The sequence below is a fragment of the Monodon monoceros genome, unplaced genomic scaffold (genome assembly GCF_005190385.1).
Source record: "Monodon monoceros isolate NGI ecotype Baffin Bay Population unplaced genomic scaffold, NGI_Narwhal_1 Super_Scaffold_20, whole genome shotgun sequence".
NCBI lineage: Eukaryota > Metazoa > Chordata > Mammalia > Artiodactyla > Monodontidae > Monodon > Monodon monoceros.
The window spans coordinates 35,928,586-35,946,717 of record NW_021703777.1 but is presented as its reverse complement, the minus strand read 5'-3'; the positions used below and the strand labels follow the sequence as shown (position 1 = coordinate 35,946,717).

The following is an 18,132-nucleotide window of genomic DNA, read 5'->3' as shown; positions in this document are numbered from 1 at the left end:
TTACTTCTGTATATAGTATCTGACCATTTTTAAACTAATAATTTAATTTATACCACAGGAATGACTTTGCATAGTTCTGGAAATTCTTCATCCCAAGTACCCTTAAAAGAAAATGGTAGGTTTACAAAATGTTTTTCCCCTCATTTCCATCATAATTTTTCTCTTGTACCTTGTAAGATAGTCATGGGCCTACTAATAAAGAGCTTTCAATTCCATGTCAAGGCTTTTAGGCCTTACATTGGAGGCAGAAGAGAGTTGTGGTTTTCAGCATCTCAGTGATGTGATGGGACCTGTAATTTAGACTAATGTTGATGAACTAGAGAAATGACAAATTCGAGATAAGGACACTAATTGGGGAGCTAAGGTAGCTTAGGTGGGAGATAATTTTGATTGAAAAGCGTTTTAACTGAGGGATGTTTCAACTGAATCTTGAAATAAAAGGAGTATTTATTCAGGTAGAATGGTGTGGGTAAGTATTCCAGACCAAGGGCGTAGTGTGATCAAAGACATGCAGACATGTGAGAAGATAACAGATTCAGAGAGATGTAAGAATCTCAGTATGGAGTTATGCTGGGGCCAGAGTGAAGGTCAAAAACTAAATGGCGACCAGCTTTGAGTCTTATCATAAATTTTTTGGGAAGAATTTGAAGACTTTAAATGTTGAGATTAATAGTTTAGAAAGAATCTAAGAAGAAACAAAATTGTAGGAAAAAAACTTTGTGCAATGACTTGAAGGTCAGTGGGTTCACAATTTTTATAATTTAGGTTACAAAATACTTTCATGTACATTATTTGGTTTTTCTAACAACCTTCATGGGTATAAAGAATATTATTATCACTATGTATATACATCTTTCCTCCAAAAATGTTTAAGTTTTACCCTCAAATTCTTAAAGTTGAAATAATCAGAAGCCTGATGAGAAGGAAGCAAATATGCTGATCACAAGTATTAATATAGTTAAACTTTGATGAAGCTTTAAGTTTAGCTCTCATTTTCCTGAGAGCCAAGGCAAAAATGAAGGCATGCGAATTAGTTGAACCATATGAAACTGTTGTTTTTGTAGGTCAAAGCTGTCAGACATCAGTAAGCTATTTTGTATAATTCTCATTCTCTGATAGAAATACACATACCAGTTCTTCAAGAGAGGAACATTTTTCTTGGAAGCAAAATTGTGTCCAAAAGTAAATCTTTTTACTTTTATAATATCTTAAATACTCATAGCAAATGAAAGATTTTTTCATCTCCTATTTTTTAATGTATTAATCCTTAAAAAATCTGAGGGCATACCATTAAAGAAAAAGTCAGTTTATACTTAGACCTAAGTTACTAAGACCTTGTCATATAGCTTTTTGATGACCAAATGTCTTACATGGACTGAAGTTAGAATACCTCTGTACCTAAAATAGGTCAGTTATTAACATGTCCATAACGGTTGTACTTATTGACTGACAGTTATTTAGTGCTTACTATGTGCCAAACACTGTTCTAAGCACGTTATGTTTCTCTCTCAATCCCCACAACAATCCTATGAGCCAGAACTAATGCTACTTCCTTTTCACAGATGAGAAGCCAAAACACAGAAAGGTAGAGTTGCATAGTAGGTCATGGAGCTGGCAAAAGCTGGGGCCATGATTTGAATGCAGGATGTCTGTTTCCAGAGCCTATGCTCTAATCCACTCTTTAGACTGTCTCCTAGTATAATAATGCCTAATTATTTTTAGGTATTATTTCTCCCAGATAAACTTTTGAAATAAGCTGGATAATAATCTATTCAAGGATGAGAGCCTGAAATGTGTTTTTACCTAGGTTCTAACGGAAAAGAATATGAATTTACATTGGGTACCAAATGAACATCATGTGCAGGGTAGGATCTGTGTTTAAACCTCCAGGCACTCATCTTCCCACCTGCCCACTACAGAGGGGCCAACCCACCTTCCCATGGAGGTGTTCCCCAGTTGGCTTATAGACAAGTTTATATTTTCTTCAAAATTCTCCTTCAGTCTGTCCAAGTAGCCCTGAATTAGTGCTCTGTTGAGAATTGAGTTTTGACATAATAGAGCATGGCAAACATGTTTTTCCAAATAAGGTAACTGAAGATTAAAAAGTTAAATTACTTGCCTGTTGGTCAAATATAGGACTTTTTATTCTAATTTCAGTGTTTTTCGTTGCTGAACAAGATTATTAAGAGAAAATTAGAAATGAGCATTAGTTAATACTGAATTATTTATCACTTAATACAAAGACCAATGAATAAAATTCAGTCTTAACCTTTTACAACTTTCAGAGACCCATAAAGAGTGTGAAACTTAGAAGATAAAAGAAGAAAGGCAGGAGTCTTCCAATCTCATGAAACAAATACGGAAAGGATTCCAATCCTTTGATTAATTGTGATTTCCAAAAAGAAATAAAGGTTGCTTAACCTTTCAAAAAATGGCACGTTATAACAGTTCTTTTTTTTAAATTATAGTTGATTTACAATATTATATTAGCTTCCAGTGTTCAACGTAGTGATTCAGTATTTTGTACTCCATTAAAAGTTACAGTGGCTATAATTCCCTGTGCTGTACAGTATATCCTTGTTGCTTATCTATTTTATACATGGTAGTTTATATCTCTTATTCCCATACCCCTATCTTGACCCTCCCCACTTCCGTCTCCCCACTGGTGACTAGTAGTTTGTTTTCTATATCTATGAGTCTGTTTTTGTTTTGCTATAGACATTTATTTGTTTTGTTTTTTTGGGGTTTTTTTTTGCGATACGCGGCCTCTCACTGTTGTGGCCCCTCCCGTTGCGGAGCACAGGCTCTGGACGCGCAGGCTCAGCGGCCATGGCTCACGGGCCCAGCCGTGTCCCGGACTGGGACACGAACCCGTGTCCCCTGCATCGGCAGGCGGACTCTCAACCACTGTGCCACCAGGGAAGCCCTATTTGTTTTATTTTTTAGATTCCACGTATAACTGACATCATACGGTATTTGTATTTTCTGTCAGACTTATTTCGCTAAGCACAATATTCTCTAGGCCCATCCAAGTTGCTGCTAATGGCAGAATTTCATTCTTTTTTTATGGCTGACCAGTACTGCGCTGTATATAGATATATATACCACATCTTCTTTATCCATTCATCTGTTGATGGACAGTTGGGTTGCTTCTGTAACTTAGATACTTGTAAATAGTGTTGCTATGAACCTTGGGGTGCATGTATATTTTTGAATTAGTGGTTTTGTTTTTTCTGGATATATACCCAGTAGTGGAATTGCTGGGTCATATGGCAGTTCTGTTTTTAGTTTTTTGAGAAACATCCATACTGTTTTCCATAGTGGCTGCACCATTTTACATTCCCACCAACAGTGTACAAGGATTCCCTTTTTGCCACACTCTCAACAACATTTATTATTTGTAGACTTTTTGATTGTAGGTAGCCATTCTGAGAGATGTGAGGTGATAGCTCATTGTGGTTTTAATTTGCATTTCTGATGATTACTGATTTCAAGCATATTTTCATGTGCATGTGCCTAAATGTCTATTTAGATCTTCTGCCTGTGTTTTTTATTTGGTTGGTTTTTTTTAATATTGAATTGTATGTGTTATTTATTTATTTTGGCTATTACCCCTTGTTGGTCATATCATTTGCAAATATTTTCTCCCATTCAGTAGGTTGTCTTTTCATTTTGTCAATGGTTTCCTTTGCTTTGCAAAAGTTTTTAAGTTTAATTAGGTCCTATTTGTTTATTTTGGCTTTTATTTCTTTTGCCTTAGGAGACAGACCCAAAAAAATAGTGCTACAATTTATGTCAAAGTATGTTCTGCCTATGTTCTCATCTAGGAGTTTTATGGTTTCCAGGTCTTAAATTTAGATATTTGATCCATTTGGGGTTTATTTTTGTATATGGTATGAGGAAATGTTCTAATCTCATTCTTTTACATGTAGCATTCCAGTTTTTTCAGCAACACTTATTGAAGAGACTTGTCATTTCTTAATTGTATATGCTTGCCTCTTTTGCCATAGAGTAATTAATCATAGGTGCATGGGTCTATTTCTGGGTTCTCTATTCTGTTCCATTGATCTATGTGTCTGCTTTTGTGCCAGTATCATGGTATTTTGATTACTATAGCTTTGTGGTATAATCTGAAGTCTGAGAAGATGATGTCTCCAGCTTTGTTATTTTTTCTCAAAATTGCTTTGGCAATTCAGGGTCTTTTGTGGTTCCATATAAATTCTAGGATTATTTCTTCTAGTTCTGTGAAAAATGTCATGGGTATTTTGCTGTGGATTTCATTAAATCTGTAAAGTGCTTTGGGTAGTATGGCCATTTTAACAATATTAATTCTTCCAGTCCAAGAGCACGGGATATCTTTCCATTTCTTTGTATCATCTTCAGTTTCCTTTATCAGTGTTTCATAGTTTTCAGAGTGTAGGTCATTCACCTCCTTGGTTAAGTTTGTTCCTAGTTTATTCTTTTTGATGTGATTTTAAACAGAATTTTTTGTTTGTTTGTTTGGTTTTGGGGTTTTTTTAATTTTAACTTTCTCTTTCTGATAGTTCATTATTAGAGTATAGAAAAGCAACCGATTTCTGTATATTAATCTTCTGTCCTGCAACTTTACTGAATTCATTTATTAGTTTTTTGGTGGAGACGTTAGGATTTTCTATTTAAAGTATCATGTCATCTGTAAGTAGTGACAGTTTTACTTCTTCCCTTCCAATATATAGATGCCTTTTATTTCTTTTTTCTCTGATTGTTGTGGCTAGGACTTCATTGCTATGTTCAATAGAAGCGGCAAGAGTGGTCACCCTTGTCTTGTTCCTGAATTTACAGGAAAGGCTTTCAGCTTTCCACTGTTGAGTATGATGTTAGCTGTGAGTTTGTCATAACTGACTTTTATTATGTTGAGATATGTTCCCTCTATACCAAATTTGATGAGAGTTTTTATCATGAAAGGATGTCGAATTTTGTCAAATGCTTTTTCTGTGTCTATTGAGATGATCAAGTGAATTTTATCCTTCCTTCTGCTAATGTGATATGTCACATTGATTGATTCGTGAAAGGTGAACAATCCCTGTGTCCCTGGAATAAATCCAACTTGATCATGATACACAGTCCTTTTTATATATTCTTGCATTTGGTTTGCTAATATTTTGTTGAGAATTTTTACATCTGTATTAGATACAAATGGTATAATGGATGGTGGCCTCATAGAATGAATTTGGGAGTGTTCTGTCCTCTTTAACTTTGGGGAATAGTATAGGTATAAGTTCTTCTTTATATGTTTGGTAGAATTTCCCTGTGAACTGTCCAGTCCTGAACTTTTGTTTGCTGGGAGGTATTTTGTTGTTGTTGTTGTTGTTTTAATTATAAATTCAGTTTTACTACTAGTGATCAATGTGTTCAATTTATCCACTTCTTCTTGACTCAGTCTTGGCAGGCTGTATGTTTCTAGAAGTTTGTCCATTTCTTCTAGGTGGTCCAGTTTGTTGGCATGTAACTATAATATTCTCTTATGATTTTTTCTATCTCTGTGGTATTGGTTGTAATTTCTCCTCTTTCATTTCTTATTTTATTTATTGGTTCTTCTCTCTTTTCTTCTTGGTTAGCCTGGCTAAAGTTTTTCTGTTTTTTTTTTTTGTAACATCTTTTTTGGAGTATAATTGCTTTACAATGTTGTGTTACTTTCTGCTATATAACAAATTGAACTAGCTGTATGTATACATATATCCCCACATCACCTCCCTCTTGCATCTCCCTCCCACCCTCCCTATCTCACCCCTCTAGGTGGTCACAAAACACCAAGCTGATCTCCCTGTGCTATGCAGCTGCTTCCCACTAGCTATCTATTTTACATTTGGTAGTGTGTGTATGTGCATGCTACTCTCACACTTCATCCCAGCTTACCCTTCCCCCTCCCTGTGTTCTCAAGTGCATTCTCTACATCTGTGTCTTTATTCCTGTCCTGCCCCTAGGTTCATCAGAACCTTTTTTTTTTAAGTTTCCATATGTATGTGTTGTTTTTCTCTTTCTGATTTATTTCACTCTGTATGACAGACTCTAGGTACATCCACCTCACTGGAATTAGTTCAAATTCGTTTCATTTATGGCTGAGTAATATTCCATTGTATATATATGCCACATCTTCTTTATCCATTCATCTGTCGATGGACACTTTGGTTGCTTCAATGTCCCGGCTATTGTAAATAGTGCTGCAATGAACATTGTGGTACATGACTCTTTTTTTTTTCTTTCTTTCTTTTCTTTTTCTTCTTTTTATTGGCTGCATTGGGTCGTCGTTGCTGCACACAGGTTTTCTCTAGTTGCGGAGAGCAGGGACTACTCTTTGTTGCGGTGTGCGGGCTTCTCATTGCAATGGCTTGTCTTTGTTGTAGAGCACGGGCTCTAGGCACACAGGCTTCAGTAGTTGCAGTGCATGGACTCAGTAGTTGTGGGTCACGGGCTCTAGAGCGCACGCTCAGTAGTTGTGGCACACGGGCTTAGTTGCTTCATGGCATGTGGGATCTTCCTGGACCAGGCCTCAAACCTGTATCCCCTGCATTGGCAGGCAGATTCTTAACCACTGTGCCACCAGAGAAGTCCCAACATGACTATTTTTAAATTATGGTTTTCTCAGGGTATATGCCCATTAGTGGGATAGCTGGGTCATATAGTAGTTCTATTTTTGGTTTTTTAAGGAACCTCCGTACTGTTCTCCATAGTCACTCTATCAATTTATATTCCTACCAACAGTGCAAGAGTGTTCCGTTTTCTCCACACCCTCTCCAGCATTCATTGTTTGTAGATTTTTTGATAATGGCCATTCTGACTGCTGTGAGGTGATACGTCATTGTAGTTTTGATTTGCCTTTCTCTAATGATTAGTAATGTTGAGCATTCTTTCATGTGTTTGTTGGCAGTCTGTATATCTGCTTTGGAGAAATGTCTGTTTAGGTCTTCTGCCCGGTTTTGGATTGGGATGTTTGTTTTTTGATACTGAGCTGCATGAGCTGCTTGTATATTTTGGAGATTAATCCTTTGTCAGATGCTTTGTTTGCAAATATTTTCTCCCATTCTGACGGTTGTCTTTTTGTCTTATTTATGGTCTCCTTTGCTGTGCAAAAGCTTTGGAGTTTCATTAGGTCCCACTTGTTTATTTTTGTTTTTATTTCCCTTACTCTAGGAGGTGGGTCAGAAAGGATCTTGCTGTGATTTATGTCATAGAGTGTTCTGCCTATGTTTTCCTCTGAGAGTTTTATAGTGTCAGGCCTTACATTTAGGTCCTTAATCCAATTTGAGTTTATTTTTGTGTATGGTGTTAGGGAGTGTTCTAATTTCATTCCTTTACATGTAGCTGTCCAGTGTTCCCATCACCACTTGTTGAAGAGGTTGTCTTTTTTCCACTGTATATTCTTGCCTCCTTTATCAAACATAAGGTGACCATATGTGCGTGCGTTTATCTCTGGGCTTTCTATCCTGTTCCATTGATCTGTATTTCTCTTTTTGTGCCAGAACCGTACTGTCTTGACTACTGTAGCTTTGTACTATAGTCTGAAGTCAGGGAGCCTGATTCCTCCAGCTCCGTTTTTCTTTCTGAAGATTGCTTTGGCTGTTTGGGGTCTTTTGTGTTTCCATACAAATTGTGAAATTTTTTTCTTCTGGTTCTCTGAAAAATGTCATTGGTAGTTTGATAGGGATCACATTGACTGTAGATTGCTTTGGATAGTATAGTCATTTTCACAATATTGAGTCTTCCAATCCAAGAACATGGTATATCTCTCCATCTGTTTGTATCATCTTTAATTTCTTTCATCAGTGTCTTATGGTTTTCTGCATACAGGTCTTTGTCTCCTTAGGTTAGTTTATTCCTAGGTATTTTATCCTTTTTGTTGCAGTGGTAAATGGGAGTGTTTCCTTAATTTTGCTTTCAGATTTTTCATCATTAGTGTATAGGAATGCAAGAGATTTCTGTGCATTAATTTTGTATCCCGCTACTTTATCAAATTCATTGATTAGCTCTAGTGGTTTTCTGATAGCATCTTTAGGGTTCTCTATGTATAGTATCATGTCATTTGCAAACAGTGACAGTTTTACTTCTTCTTTTCTAATTTGTATTCCTTTTATTTCCTTTTCTTCTCTGATTGCTGTGGCTAAAAGTTCCAAAACTATGTTGAATAATAGCAGTGAGAGTGAGCAACCTTGTCTTGTTCCTGATCTTAGAGGAAATGGTTGCAGTTTTTCACCATTGGGAACGATGTTGGTGGTGGGTTTTTCATATATGGCCTTTATTATGTTGAGGAAATTTCCCTCTATGCCTACTTTCTGGAGACTTTTTATCAGAAATGGGTGTTGAATTTTGTCAGAAGCTTTTTCTGCATCTATTGAGATGATCATATGATTTTTATTCTTCAGTTTGTTAATATGGTTTATCACATTGATTGATTTGTGTATATTGAAGAATCCTTGCATTCTTGGGATAAACCCCACTTGATCATGGTGTGTGATCCTTTTAATGAGCTGTTGGATTCTGTTTGCTAGGATTTTGTTGAGGATTTTTGCATCTATGTTTATCAGTGATACTGGCCTGTAGTTTTCTTTTTTTGTGACATCTTTGTCTGGTTTTGGTATCAGGGTGATGGTGGCCTTGTAGAATGAGTTTGGGCGTGTTCCTCCCTCTGCTATATTTTGGAAGAGTTTGACAAGGATAGGTGTTAGCTCTTCTCTAAATGTTTGATAGAATTCGCCTGTGAAGCCATCTGGTCCTGGGCTTTTGTTTGTTGGAAGATTTTTAATCACAGTTTCAATTTCATTGCTTGTGATTGGTCTGTTTATATTTTCTATTTCTTCATGGTTCAGTCTCGGAAGGTTGTGCTTTTCTAAGAATTTGTCCATTTCTTCCATGTTGTCCATTTTATTGGCCTATAGTTGCTTGTAGGAATGTCTCATGATCCTTTGTATTTCTGCAGTGTCAGTTGTTACTTCTCCTTTTTCATTTCTAGTTCTTTTGATTTGAGTCTTCTCCCTTTTTTTCGTGATGAGTCTGGCTAATGGTTTATCAATTTTATCTTCTCAAAGAACCAGCTTTTAGTTTTACTGATCTTTGCTATCATTTCCTTCATTTCTTTTTCATTTATTTCTGATATGATTTTTATGATTCCTTCTGCTAACTTTGGGTTTTTCTGTTCTTTTTTCTCTAAGTGCTTTAGGTGTAAGGTTAGGTTGTTTATTTGAGATGTTTCTTGTTTCTTGAGATAGTCTTGTATTTGCTGTAGACTTCCCTCTTAGAACTGCTTTTGCTGCAGTAGGGTTTGGTCATCGTATTTTCATTGTCATTTGTTTCTAGGTATTTTTTGATTTCCTCTTTGATTTCCTCAGTGATCTCTTTGTTATTGAGTAGTGTATTGTTTAACCTCCCTGTGTTTGTATTTTTTACACTTTTTTTCCTGTAATTGATATCTAGTCTCATAGCATTGTGGTTGGAAAAGATACATGATGCAATTTCAATTTTCTTAAATTTACCAAGGCTCAATTTGTGACCCAAGATACGGTCTATCCTGGAGAATGTTCCATGAGCACTTGAGAAGAAAGTGTATTGTGTTGTTTTTGGATGGAATGTCCTATAAATATCAATTAATTCCATCTTGTTTAATGTGTCATTTAAAGCTTGTGTTTCCTTTTTTATTTTCATTTTGGATGATCTGTCCATTGGTGAAAGTGGGGTATAAAAGTCCCCTACTCTTATTGTATTACTGTCAATTTCCCCTCTTATGACTGTTAATATTTGCCTTATGTTTTGAGGTGCTCCTATGTTGGGTGCATAAATATTTACAATTGTTGTATCTTCTTCTTGGATTGATTCCTTAATCATTATGTAGTGTCCTTCTTTGTCTCTTGTAATAGTTTTTATTTTAAAGTATGTTTTGTCTGATACAAGGATTGCTACTCCAGCTTTCTTTTGATTTCCATTTGCATGGAAAATCTTTTTCTTTCCCCTCACTTTCAGTCTGTATGTGTCCCTCGGTCTGAAGTGTGTCTCTTGTAGACAGCATATATACAGGTCTTTTTTTTGTATCCATTCAGTGAGCCTGTGTCTTTTGATTGGAGCATTTAATCCATTTACGTTTAAGGTAATTATCAATATGTATGTTCCTATTGCCATTTTCTTAATTGTTTTGGGTTTGTTTTTGTAGCTCCTTTTCTTTTTTGTTTCCTGCCTAGAGAAGTTCCTTTAGCATTTGTTGTAAAGCTGGTTTAGTGGTGCTGAATTCTGTTAGTTTTTGCTTGTCTGTAAAGGTTTTAATTTCTCTGTTGAATCTGAATGAGGTCCTTGCTGGGTAGAGTAATCTTGGTTGTAGGTTTTTCCCGTTCATCACTTTAAGTATGTCCTGCCACTCCCTTCTGGCTTGCAGTTTCTGGTGAAAGATCAACTGTTAACCTTATGAGGATTCCTTTGTATGTTATTTGTTGCTTTTCCCTTGCTGCTTTTAATATTTTTTTTTTTGTATTTAATTTTTGATACTTTGATTAATCTGTATCTTGGCGTGTTTCTCCTTGGATTTATCCTGAATGGGACTCTCTGTGCTTCCTGGACTTGATTGACTATGTCCTTTCCCATATGTTAGGGAAGTTTTCAACTATAATCCCTTCAAATATTTTCTCACACGCTTTCTTTTTCTCTTCTTCTCTAGGACCCGTATAATTCAAATGTTGATGTGTTTAATCTTGTCCCAGAGGTCTCTGAGACTGTCCTTAATTGTTTTCATTCTTTTTTCTTTATTCTGCTCTGCAGTAGTTATTTCCACTATTTTATCTTCTAGGTCACTTATCTGTTCTTCTGCCTCAGTTATTCTGCTATTGATCCCTTCTAGAGAATTTTTCATTTCATTTATTGTGTTGTTCATCATTGTTTGTTTGCTCTTTAGTTCTTCTAGGTCCTTGTTAAACATTTTTTGTAGTTTCTCTATTCTATTTCCAAGATTTTGGATCGTCTTTACTGTCATTACTCTGAATTGTTTTTCAGGTAGACTGCCCATTTCCTCTTCATTTGTTTGGTCTGGTGGGTTTTTACCTTGCTCTTTCATCTGCTGCATATTTTTCTGTCTTCTCATTTTGTTTAACTTACTGTGTTTGAGGTCTCCTTTTCACAGGCTGCACGTTCATAGTTCCCATTTTTTTTGGTGTCTGCCCCCAGTGGGTGTGTAGGCTTCCTTGTGAAGGGTAGTGGTGTCTGTGTTCTGGTGGGTGGGGCTGGATCTTGTCTTTCTGGTGGGCAGGGCTACGTCCGGTGGTGTGTTTGGGGTGTCTGTGAACCTAGCATGATTTTAGGCAGCCTCTCTGCTAATGGGTGGGGTTGTGTTCCCGTCTTGCTAGTTGATTGGCGTGGGGCGTCCAGCACTGGAGCTTGCTAGCCATTGAGTGGAGCTGTGTCTTACTGTTGCAACGGAGATCTCTGGGAGAGCTCTCGCCAATTGATATCATGTGGGGCTGGGAGGTCTCTGGTTGTCCAGTGTCCTGAAGTCAGATCTCCCACCTCAGAGGCTCAGGCCGAAGCACCAAGGCCTAGTCAGCCACACGGCTCAGAAGAAAAGGGAGAATAAAAGAAAGAAAAAGTAATAAATTTTTAAAAATTTTTAAAATAGAAAATAATAATGTTAAAAAAAGAAGAGAGCAACCAAACCAATAAACAAATCCACCAATGATAACAAGTGCTAAAAACTATTGTAAGAAACCTAAAAATCAGAAACAAATCAGTTGCAGACAGCAAACCCCAAGTCTACAGTTGTTCCCAAAGTCCACTGTCTCAATTTTGGGATAATTCATTGTTTATGCAGGTATTCCACAGATGCAGGGTACATCAAGTTGATTGTGAGGATTTAATCCGCTGCTGCTGAGGCTGCACGGAGAAATTTCCCTTTCTCGTCTTTGTTTGCAGAGCTCCTGGGGTTCACCTTTGGTTTTGGGCCTACCTCTGCATGTAGGTCGCCCTCAGGCATCTGTTCCCACCCAGACAGGACAGGGTTAAAGCAGCAGATTAGGGAGCTCTGGCTTACTCATGCCCAGAGGAGGGAAGGGTATGGTAGTTATAATTGGAATGCTGGCCGAGCCTGCGGCAGCAGAAGCCAACATGACATTGCAGCAGCCTGAGGTGCACTGTGTGTTCTCCCAGCCAGCTTGTCCCTGGATCACAGGACCCTGGCCGTGGCATGTTGCACACGCTCCCAGGGCTGTGTGGATAGCGACCTGTGCTTGCACACAGGATTCTTGGTGGCTGCAGCAGCAGCGTTAGTGTTTCATGCCTGTCTCTGGGATCTGAGCTGATAGCCATGGCCCATGCCCATCTCTGGAGCTCGTTTAGGCGGTGTTCTGCCTTCTGTGGGCAGACAGGGAAGGAATCCCCTCCAGTCGCGCACCCTGAAACAATCGTCTCTTGCCTCTTTGGCAGCTCCAGCCTTTTTCCCAGACTCCTTTTCGGCTAGCTGTGGCGCACTAGCCCCCTTCAGGCTGTGTTCACACAGCCAACCCCAGTCCTCTCCCTGGGATCTGACCTCTGACGCCTGAGTCTCAGCTCCCAGCTGCCACCTGCTCTGGCTGGTGAGCAGACAAGCCTCTCAGGCTGGTGAGTGCTGGTCGGCACCGATCTTCTGTGTGGGAATCTCTCTGCTTTGCACTCTGCACCCCTGTTGCTGCACTCTCCTCTGTGGCTCCAAAGCTTCCCACCCCCATCTCCACCAGTGAAGGGGCTTCCTAGTGTGTGGAAACTTTTCCTCCTTCACAGCTCCCTCCCAGGGTGCAGGTCCCGTCCCTATTCTTTTGTCTCTGTTTTTTCTTTTTTCTTTTGCCCTACCCAGGTATGTGGGGAGTTTCTTGCCTTTGGGGCAGTCTCAGGTCTTCTGCCAGCATTCAGTGGGCGTTCTGTAGGAGTTGTTCCCCATGTTGATGTATTTTTGATGTATTTGTGGGGAGGAAGGTGATCTCCACGTCTTACTCCACCACCATCTTGAAGGTCCTGATGTTGGCTAAAGGTTTATCAATTTTATCTTTCAAAAAACTAGCTCTTGGTTTCACTGATCTTTTCTATTGTTTTTCTGGTCTCTATTTTTTTTTAATTTCCTCTCTGATCTTTGTTATTTCCTTCCTTCAGCTGACTTTGGGCTTTGTTCTTTTTCTCTTTCCTTTAGTTGGTAGGTTAGGTTGCTTATTTGATATTTTTCTTGTTCTTGAGGAAGGCCTGTATGACTATAAACTTCCTTCTTAGAACTGCTTTTGCTACATCTCATAATTTTGGAGAATTGTGTTTCCGTTTTCATTTGTCTTAAAGTATTTTCTGATTTCCTCTTTGATTTCTTCATTGACCCATTGGTTTTTTCAGTAGCATGTTGTTTAGTCTCCACATGTTTGTTCTTTTCCCATTTTTCTTTCTGTAATTGATTTCTGGTTTCATACCGTTTTGGTAGGTCTAAATGCTTGACATAATTTCTGTCATCTTAAATTTGTTGGCACTTGTTTTGTTGAGACTTTATCCTGGAGAATGTTCCATGTGTACTTGAAAAGCATATGTATTTTGCTGTTTTGGGATGGAATTTCCTGTAGATATCTGTTAAATCCAACTGGCCTGTTGTATCATGTAAGACTACTGTTGGCTTATTGATTTCCTGTCTGGATGATCTGTCCATTGATGTCAGTGGGGTATTAAAGTCCTCCAACCATCCAAGGGGGCTCATGTCCACTTTGCAGGACCCCAGGACTAGAGCGCCCAGTCTGCGGCTCTCACCACTTACTCCCCAAAGCTGGTCTCTGCCCATGTATTTTCCCTTTTCCTCTGAGTCCTCTTCCAGGGGCACAGGTCCTGACCTGATCATTTTTGTTTCCTTCCTACCTGACTACATGTGAGTCTTTCTTACAGCCTTGGTTGTACAGGAGTCTTTCTGCCAGTTTCTAGTGAGAATTGTTCCACACGGAGACTTATTTTGATGTATTCGTTGGGGTGGGGGTGAGTTCCATGTCTTCTTATTCCACCATCGTGATCAACCCCTCTAATATTCCTTATTAAGAGAGTCAAAAAGTAAAAACATTTTTAAAATGTGTAGAACTTATGCAAGGCTTGTGTAAAATTGGTTTGCAGTTTTTCTTGTTTTATTATAATTCAGGATTACTGTACAATTGAAAAGTAACTTTTAGCTGAATTTGTCACCTTCCTTCCTGTTCAAACCACAAAATGGGGTCAAACACCAAACTCTTAACAAAAGCAAAATGCAAAAAGCAAAAAAACTCATGTGAAAAAGCTTATTCTGGTGCAAAGTAACTTGTAAGGACAGTTAAGTAAACTTTTTCCCCAGTATTAGAACTGATTATTGTCTTTATGAACATTCTTAATTCCTAGTAATAAAATGTTGTACAGATTAGTTTTTAGTCAGATGTCAAGGACCAATGTAACTTTAAATGCTAGGGGGTTTTTTTTTCACCTAAAGTTTAATTAGAATACATACAAAGTTGAAAACTATAATAAAAAATAAAGTCCAAAGTGCTCACAAAGGATTCAACAGATATGAGAATTCACCAGAAACAAAAGATAGAGTCAAATAAATTGAGAACTGAAAGGAACTAAAAAGTTTATCTAAATGAAACCTTTCCATTCTATGAATGAGTTAAATGAGTCCCAGAAATGTTATATGGCTCACGTTCACTCAGCTAATTCATGCTAGCACAGAAATAAAACACCAAAATTTTCATTATGATCCTTCTTACCTACCACCGGAACAGTTAGTGTATTAAGTAATATAACAATGGAAAATACCTCTCTTTGTTTTTATACCAATGTGGTGTTACTGACCCATCATCCCCGAGTTTGAATTGGGTCTTTTTCCCTAGAGTGAGCAATGAATTTATCCAGAGCCTCCTCTACTTATACAGTCCAGTTCCTCCAGGAGGAGCTGCCTGATAGTTGACAAGGGTCTAGATCTATAGCCAAGAAAATGAATTTTTCTTGCAAAAAGATTGTTGACACACTTAAATTGATTATATGACTTTGCCCTTATCCGAAGCATGCTTTTACTGGGAAATTCAAATAGTTTACTCGTAGATGTATCTATCATTAGTATCCACGGTTATTCTAGTTGGGGACTGAATATATCCACATGAACCTTGTGAGAGATGAGAAAGGCAACATTGGAACAACAATCTCAAATGCAGAGAGGGTGTACATTTAATTTCTAAATTACACATTTATCGATTATTCTTAAGATATTTCCCAGGTAAACATTATTGGGAATGACACCAGCATGTATTAATTAAAGAAATGGAAATTTCTATTTGAGCCTCTTTTACACGTTAAAATATCTACAGAATTTGCTGTGGTCATAAAGTATGTTAATGGGAAAAGAAAATTCTTTTAAAGATGTAAAAATATGTATTCCTTGAATATTAATGCTTGTTTCCATACAGTAATTAAAATAACTCAGAAATGTCTTGGTACTTGAAATATCTAGCTCATCATTTTCAATGATTCATAAATTCTACTTAATCCTCATTGAATTCTATAACTTTAAATTTAGTTGGGTTCTTATGTACTATATATCCTCAGATACTTCCTTCTGTTTTTTTTATTTTTAGCCAATGGGAAAGTATTTTGAATATCTATGTGAATATAATACCAGATAGATAGAAACTCAACATGTGCACAGTAGTGTCTAGTAACATGTAGGTCTACACCAACATCCTTTCTTCCTCTATCCCCTCATTAATGTCACTTTATATCATGGCGGCAAAAGGGAGGGTTCCCTATTAAAAAGAGTAGGTTAGCAAAGCTTCCCCTTCCAAAATAATATTCAGCTCCACCCGACTCATACCTTGTACTCCAGCCAAGCTGATCTGTGACGTTTTTGCAGAAACTTTTCTGCCTTTTTTCCATCTCAGCTTTTGTTAATGCCTTACTTGTTGTGTATAACCATCTCCGTAATCCACTTATTAAAACTCTACCTCATGTCCTTGAAGTCTTTATTTCTGGCAAGAAGAAACCTCTCCTCTCTTACAGCTCTGACTCATGCCTTCATAATACAACTATTTCTCTGAAGTCTTAACATTCTATTTATCAGTCAGACTAAATCTTTGTTCTTCTAGCCTGATCTGATTGCGCTTACATTTATTATGCTAGCAGCTTTCATATTATCTCTTTTTATTTTCCCCAATTGCCTAATGTGGGACTTTCACAGGAAAATTATTCAGCAAACATCTGAAAGGTGAAAGTATAATTGAATGAATTAATATTCATATCTCACTGATGAGTCCTTGAAAACAGAGAGCTTAATCTATTCTAGTTAGGGAAATAAATAACATAAAAACATTGCACATTTTGTGTATGTGTGGGTCTATACACATATTCCAATATTGTTTACCTGGGAAATGTTTTAATATCCATACACACACCCACACATGTACATTTATTAGCCAAATGAGTAACATAAATAACCAGTCTTGTTCGTACATATGTTGGAAATGAAAATAAAGAAATGGCATTTTTATTCTTTGAATCAATACCTTTGACTTGTAACAGATACTCCTTAGGAACATTCAGAATATTGATCACTTTTGTAATTGAAGGCAGAAACACTCTGTCTAAAGCAAATGGACTCTGTCTTCAGAATGGTGATACAAGTTTACATTTAATACCTAACACGACCTCATCCCTTATTTGTTTTATTTTATGGGTTCATTCTGTTGTATTTTTTATTTGGTGCTAGCTGAAAATTAGGCCTAATTGTCTATTTTAGGCTAAAAGTATCTTGGATACCTAGATAATATTAAGTTAGGCAATAACTGATTCATGAACTTTATGCTTGTTTGTATAAACCAAATATATAAGGCTCTTCACACCATTGTCCAGTGATCTCTTTTTTTGGAGTCTCATTAATTAATTAGAAATACTGAACTACTACCACTCCTGTTGATTGTAACTAAGTTTATAACTAAGTTTTGGTCAAAAAGAAACAACAGAATAGGGACGTGTATACTACCGGGAGCTAGCAAACTTGCACTAGTACTTGGTGTTTAAGGGACAAGGTTAATTGACTCCAGAGAGCAAATGGTTGTTATTGTTTTCTGAAATTAATGGAGTTTATTTCTAGAATATGAAATATCACATTTTCATCATTTAAACATTAATATATGTTGCGTAACAAAGTTACTATTTATAACATATTAATACAATTTTAAATCCATGGGTAGTCATATGTTGGCAGATAATCTCTAGTTTTCAAAAAGCTTCAATATGCTTAAGAACTATGTAGAGGTGAATTTTCAGATTTAGTTTAAACAAATATCTTTCTGAGTGTGTTGAACTCATTTACCACCACCTCACAGACCAGTGTAAACTATTAAATTACAGTTGATGTTAAGAAGTGTATTAATTTGCTAGAGCTGCCATAACAAGATCCCACAGATTGGGTGCCTTCAACAACATAAATGTATGTTCTCACAGTTCTGGAGGCTAGAAGTCTGAGATCAAGGTGTCAGCAGCATTGATTTCTTCTGAGACCTCTCTCCTTGGCTTTGTCGGTAGAGCTATTCCTCTTTCTTCACATGGTCTTCCTTCTGTGCACACACACGTCTGTATCCAAATTCCCTCTTCTTATAAGGATATCAGTCATATTGGATTAGGCCACCCTAAAGACCTCATTTTAACTTATGTTTTTAAAAACCTATCTCCAAATATGGTTAACTTCTGAGGTACTAGGAGTTAGGGTTTCAACATATTTATTTGGAGGAAAGGGAGGAGCAACACATTTCAGCCCATAGCAAGAAGGGTGTGTATGTGTGTGTGTTTTCACATGCTCTGATTATTAAGTAAATGAAGTAATTTTATTAAGATGACAATTAAGTGGTATATTTATTGGTTTAATTTAGGAGATATTTGTATATGATCAGCTTACTTTAAAAAAAAACCCCAAGTAGAAATAAGAAAAAGTAAATTTTAGTTCTGACGCCAACATTCACTCAATGTATTTAGCTAGCATTTATCAAGTACTTAAGGCATTTTGCTGGCCAGTGATACTAGCTGATAATGTTGAGCAAGTCATGAACTATTATTCCTCATCTGCAAAACAATGATTAGAAATCTCTTTGCTCACCTCATGAGATTGTTCCACAAATA

At 37.1% G+C, this 18,132-nt stretch overlaps 1 protein-coding gene across 12 annotated transcripts in view; it reads left to right on the top strand.

The window, feature by feature from the left end:
* Window positions 1–18,132, top strand: part of PTPN13 (protein tyrosine phosphatase non-receptor type 13) — a 234,878-nt gene that overhangs the window by 158,740 nt on the left and 58,006 nt on the right. For all 12 annotated transcript variants that reach the window (XR_003795550.1, XM_029234945.1, XM_029234946.1 and 9 more), the window contains one exon: window positions 59–115. Coding sequence is in view for 11 of the 12 variants with exons in the window: in XM_029234945.1 (XP_029090778.1) it covers window positions 59–115 (57 nt within the window). In the remaining variant the exon portion in view is untranslated. The remainder of the gene's footprint in view (window positions 1–58; window positions 116–18,132) is intronic.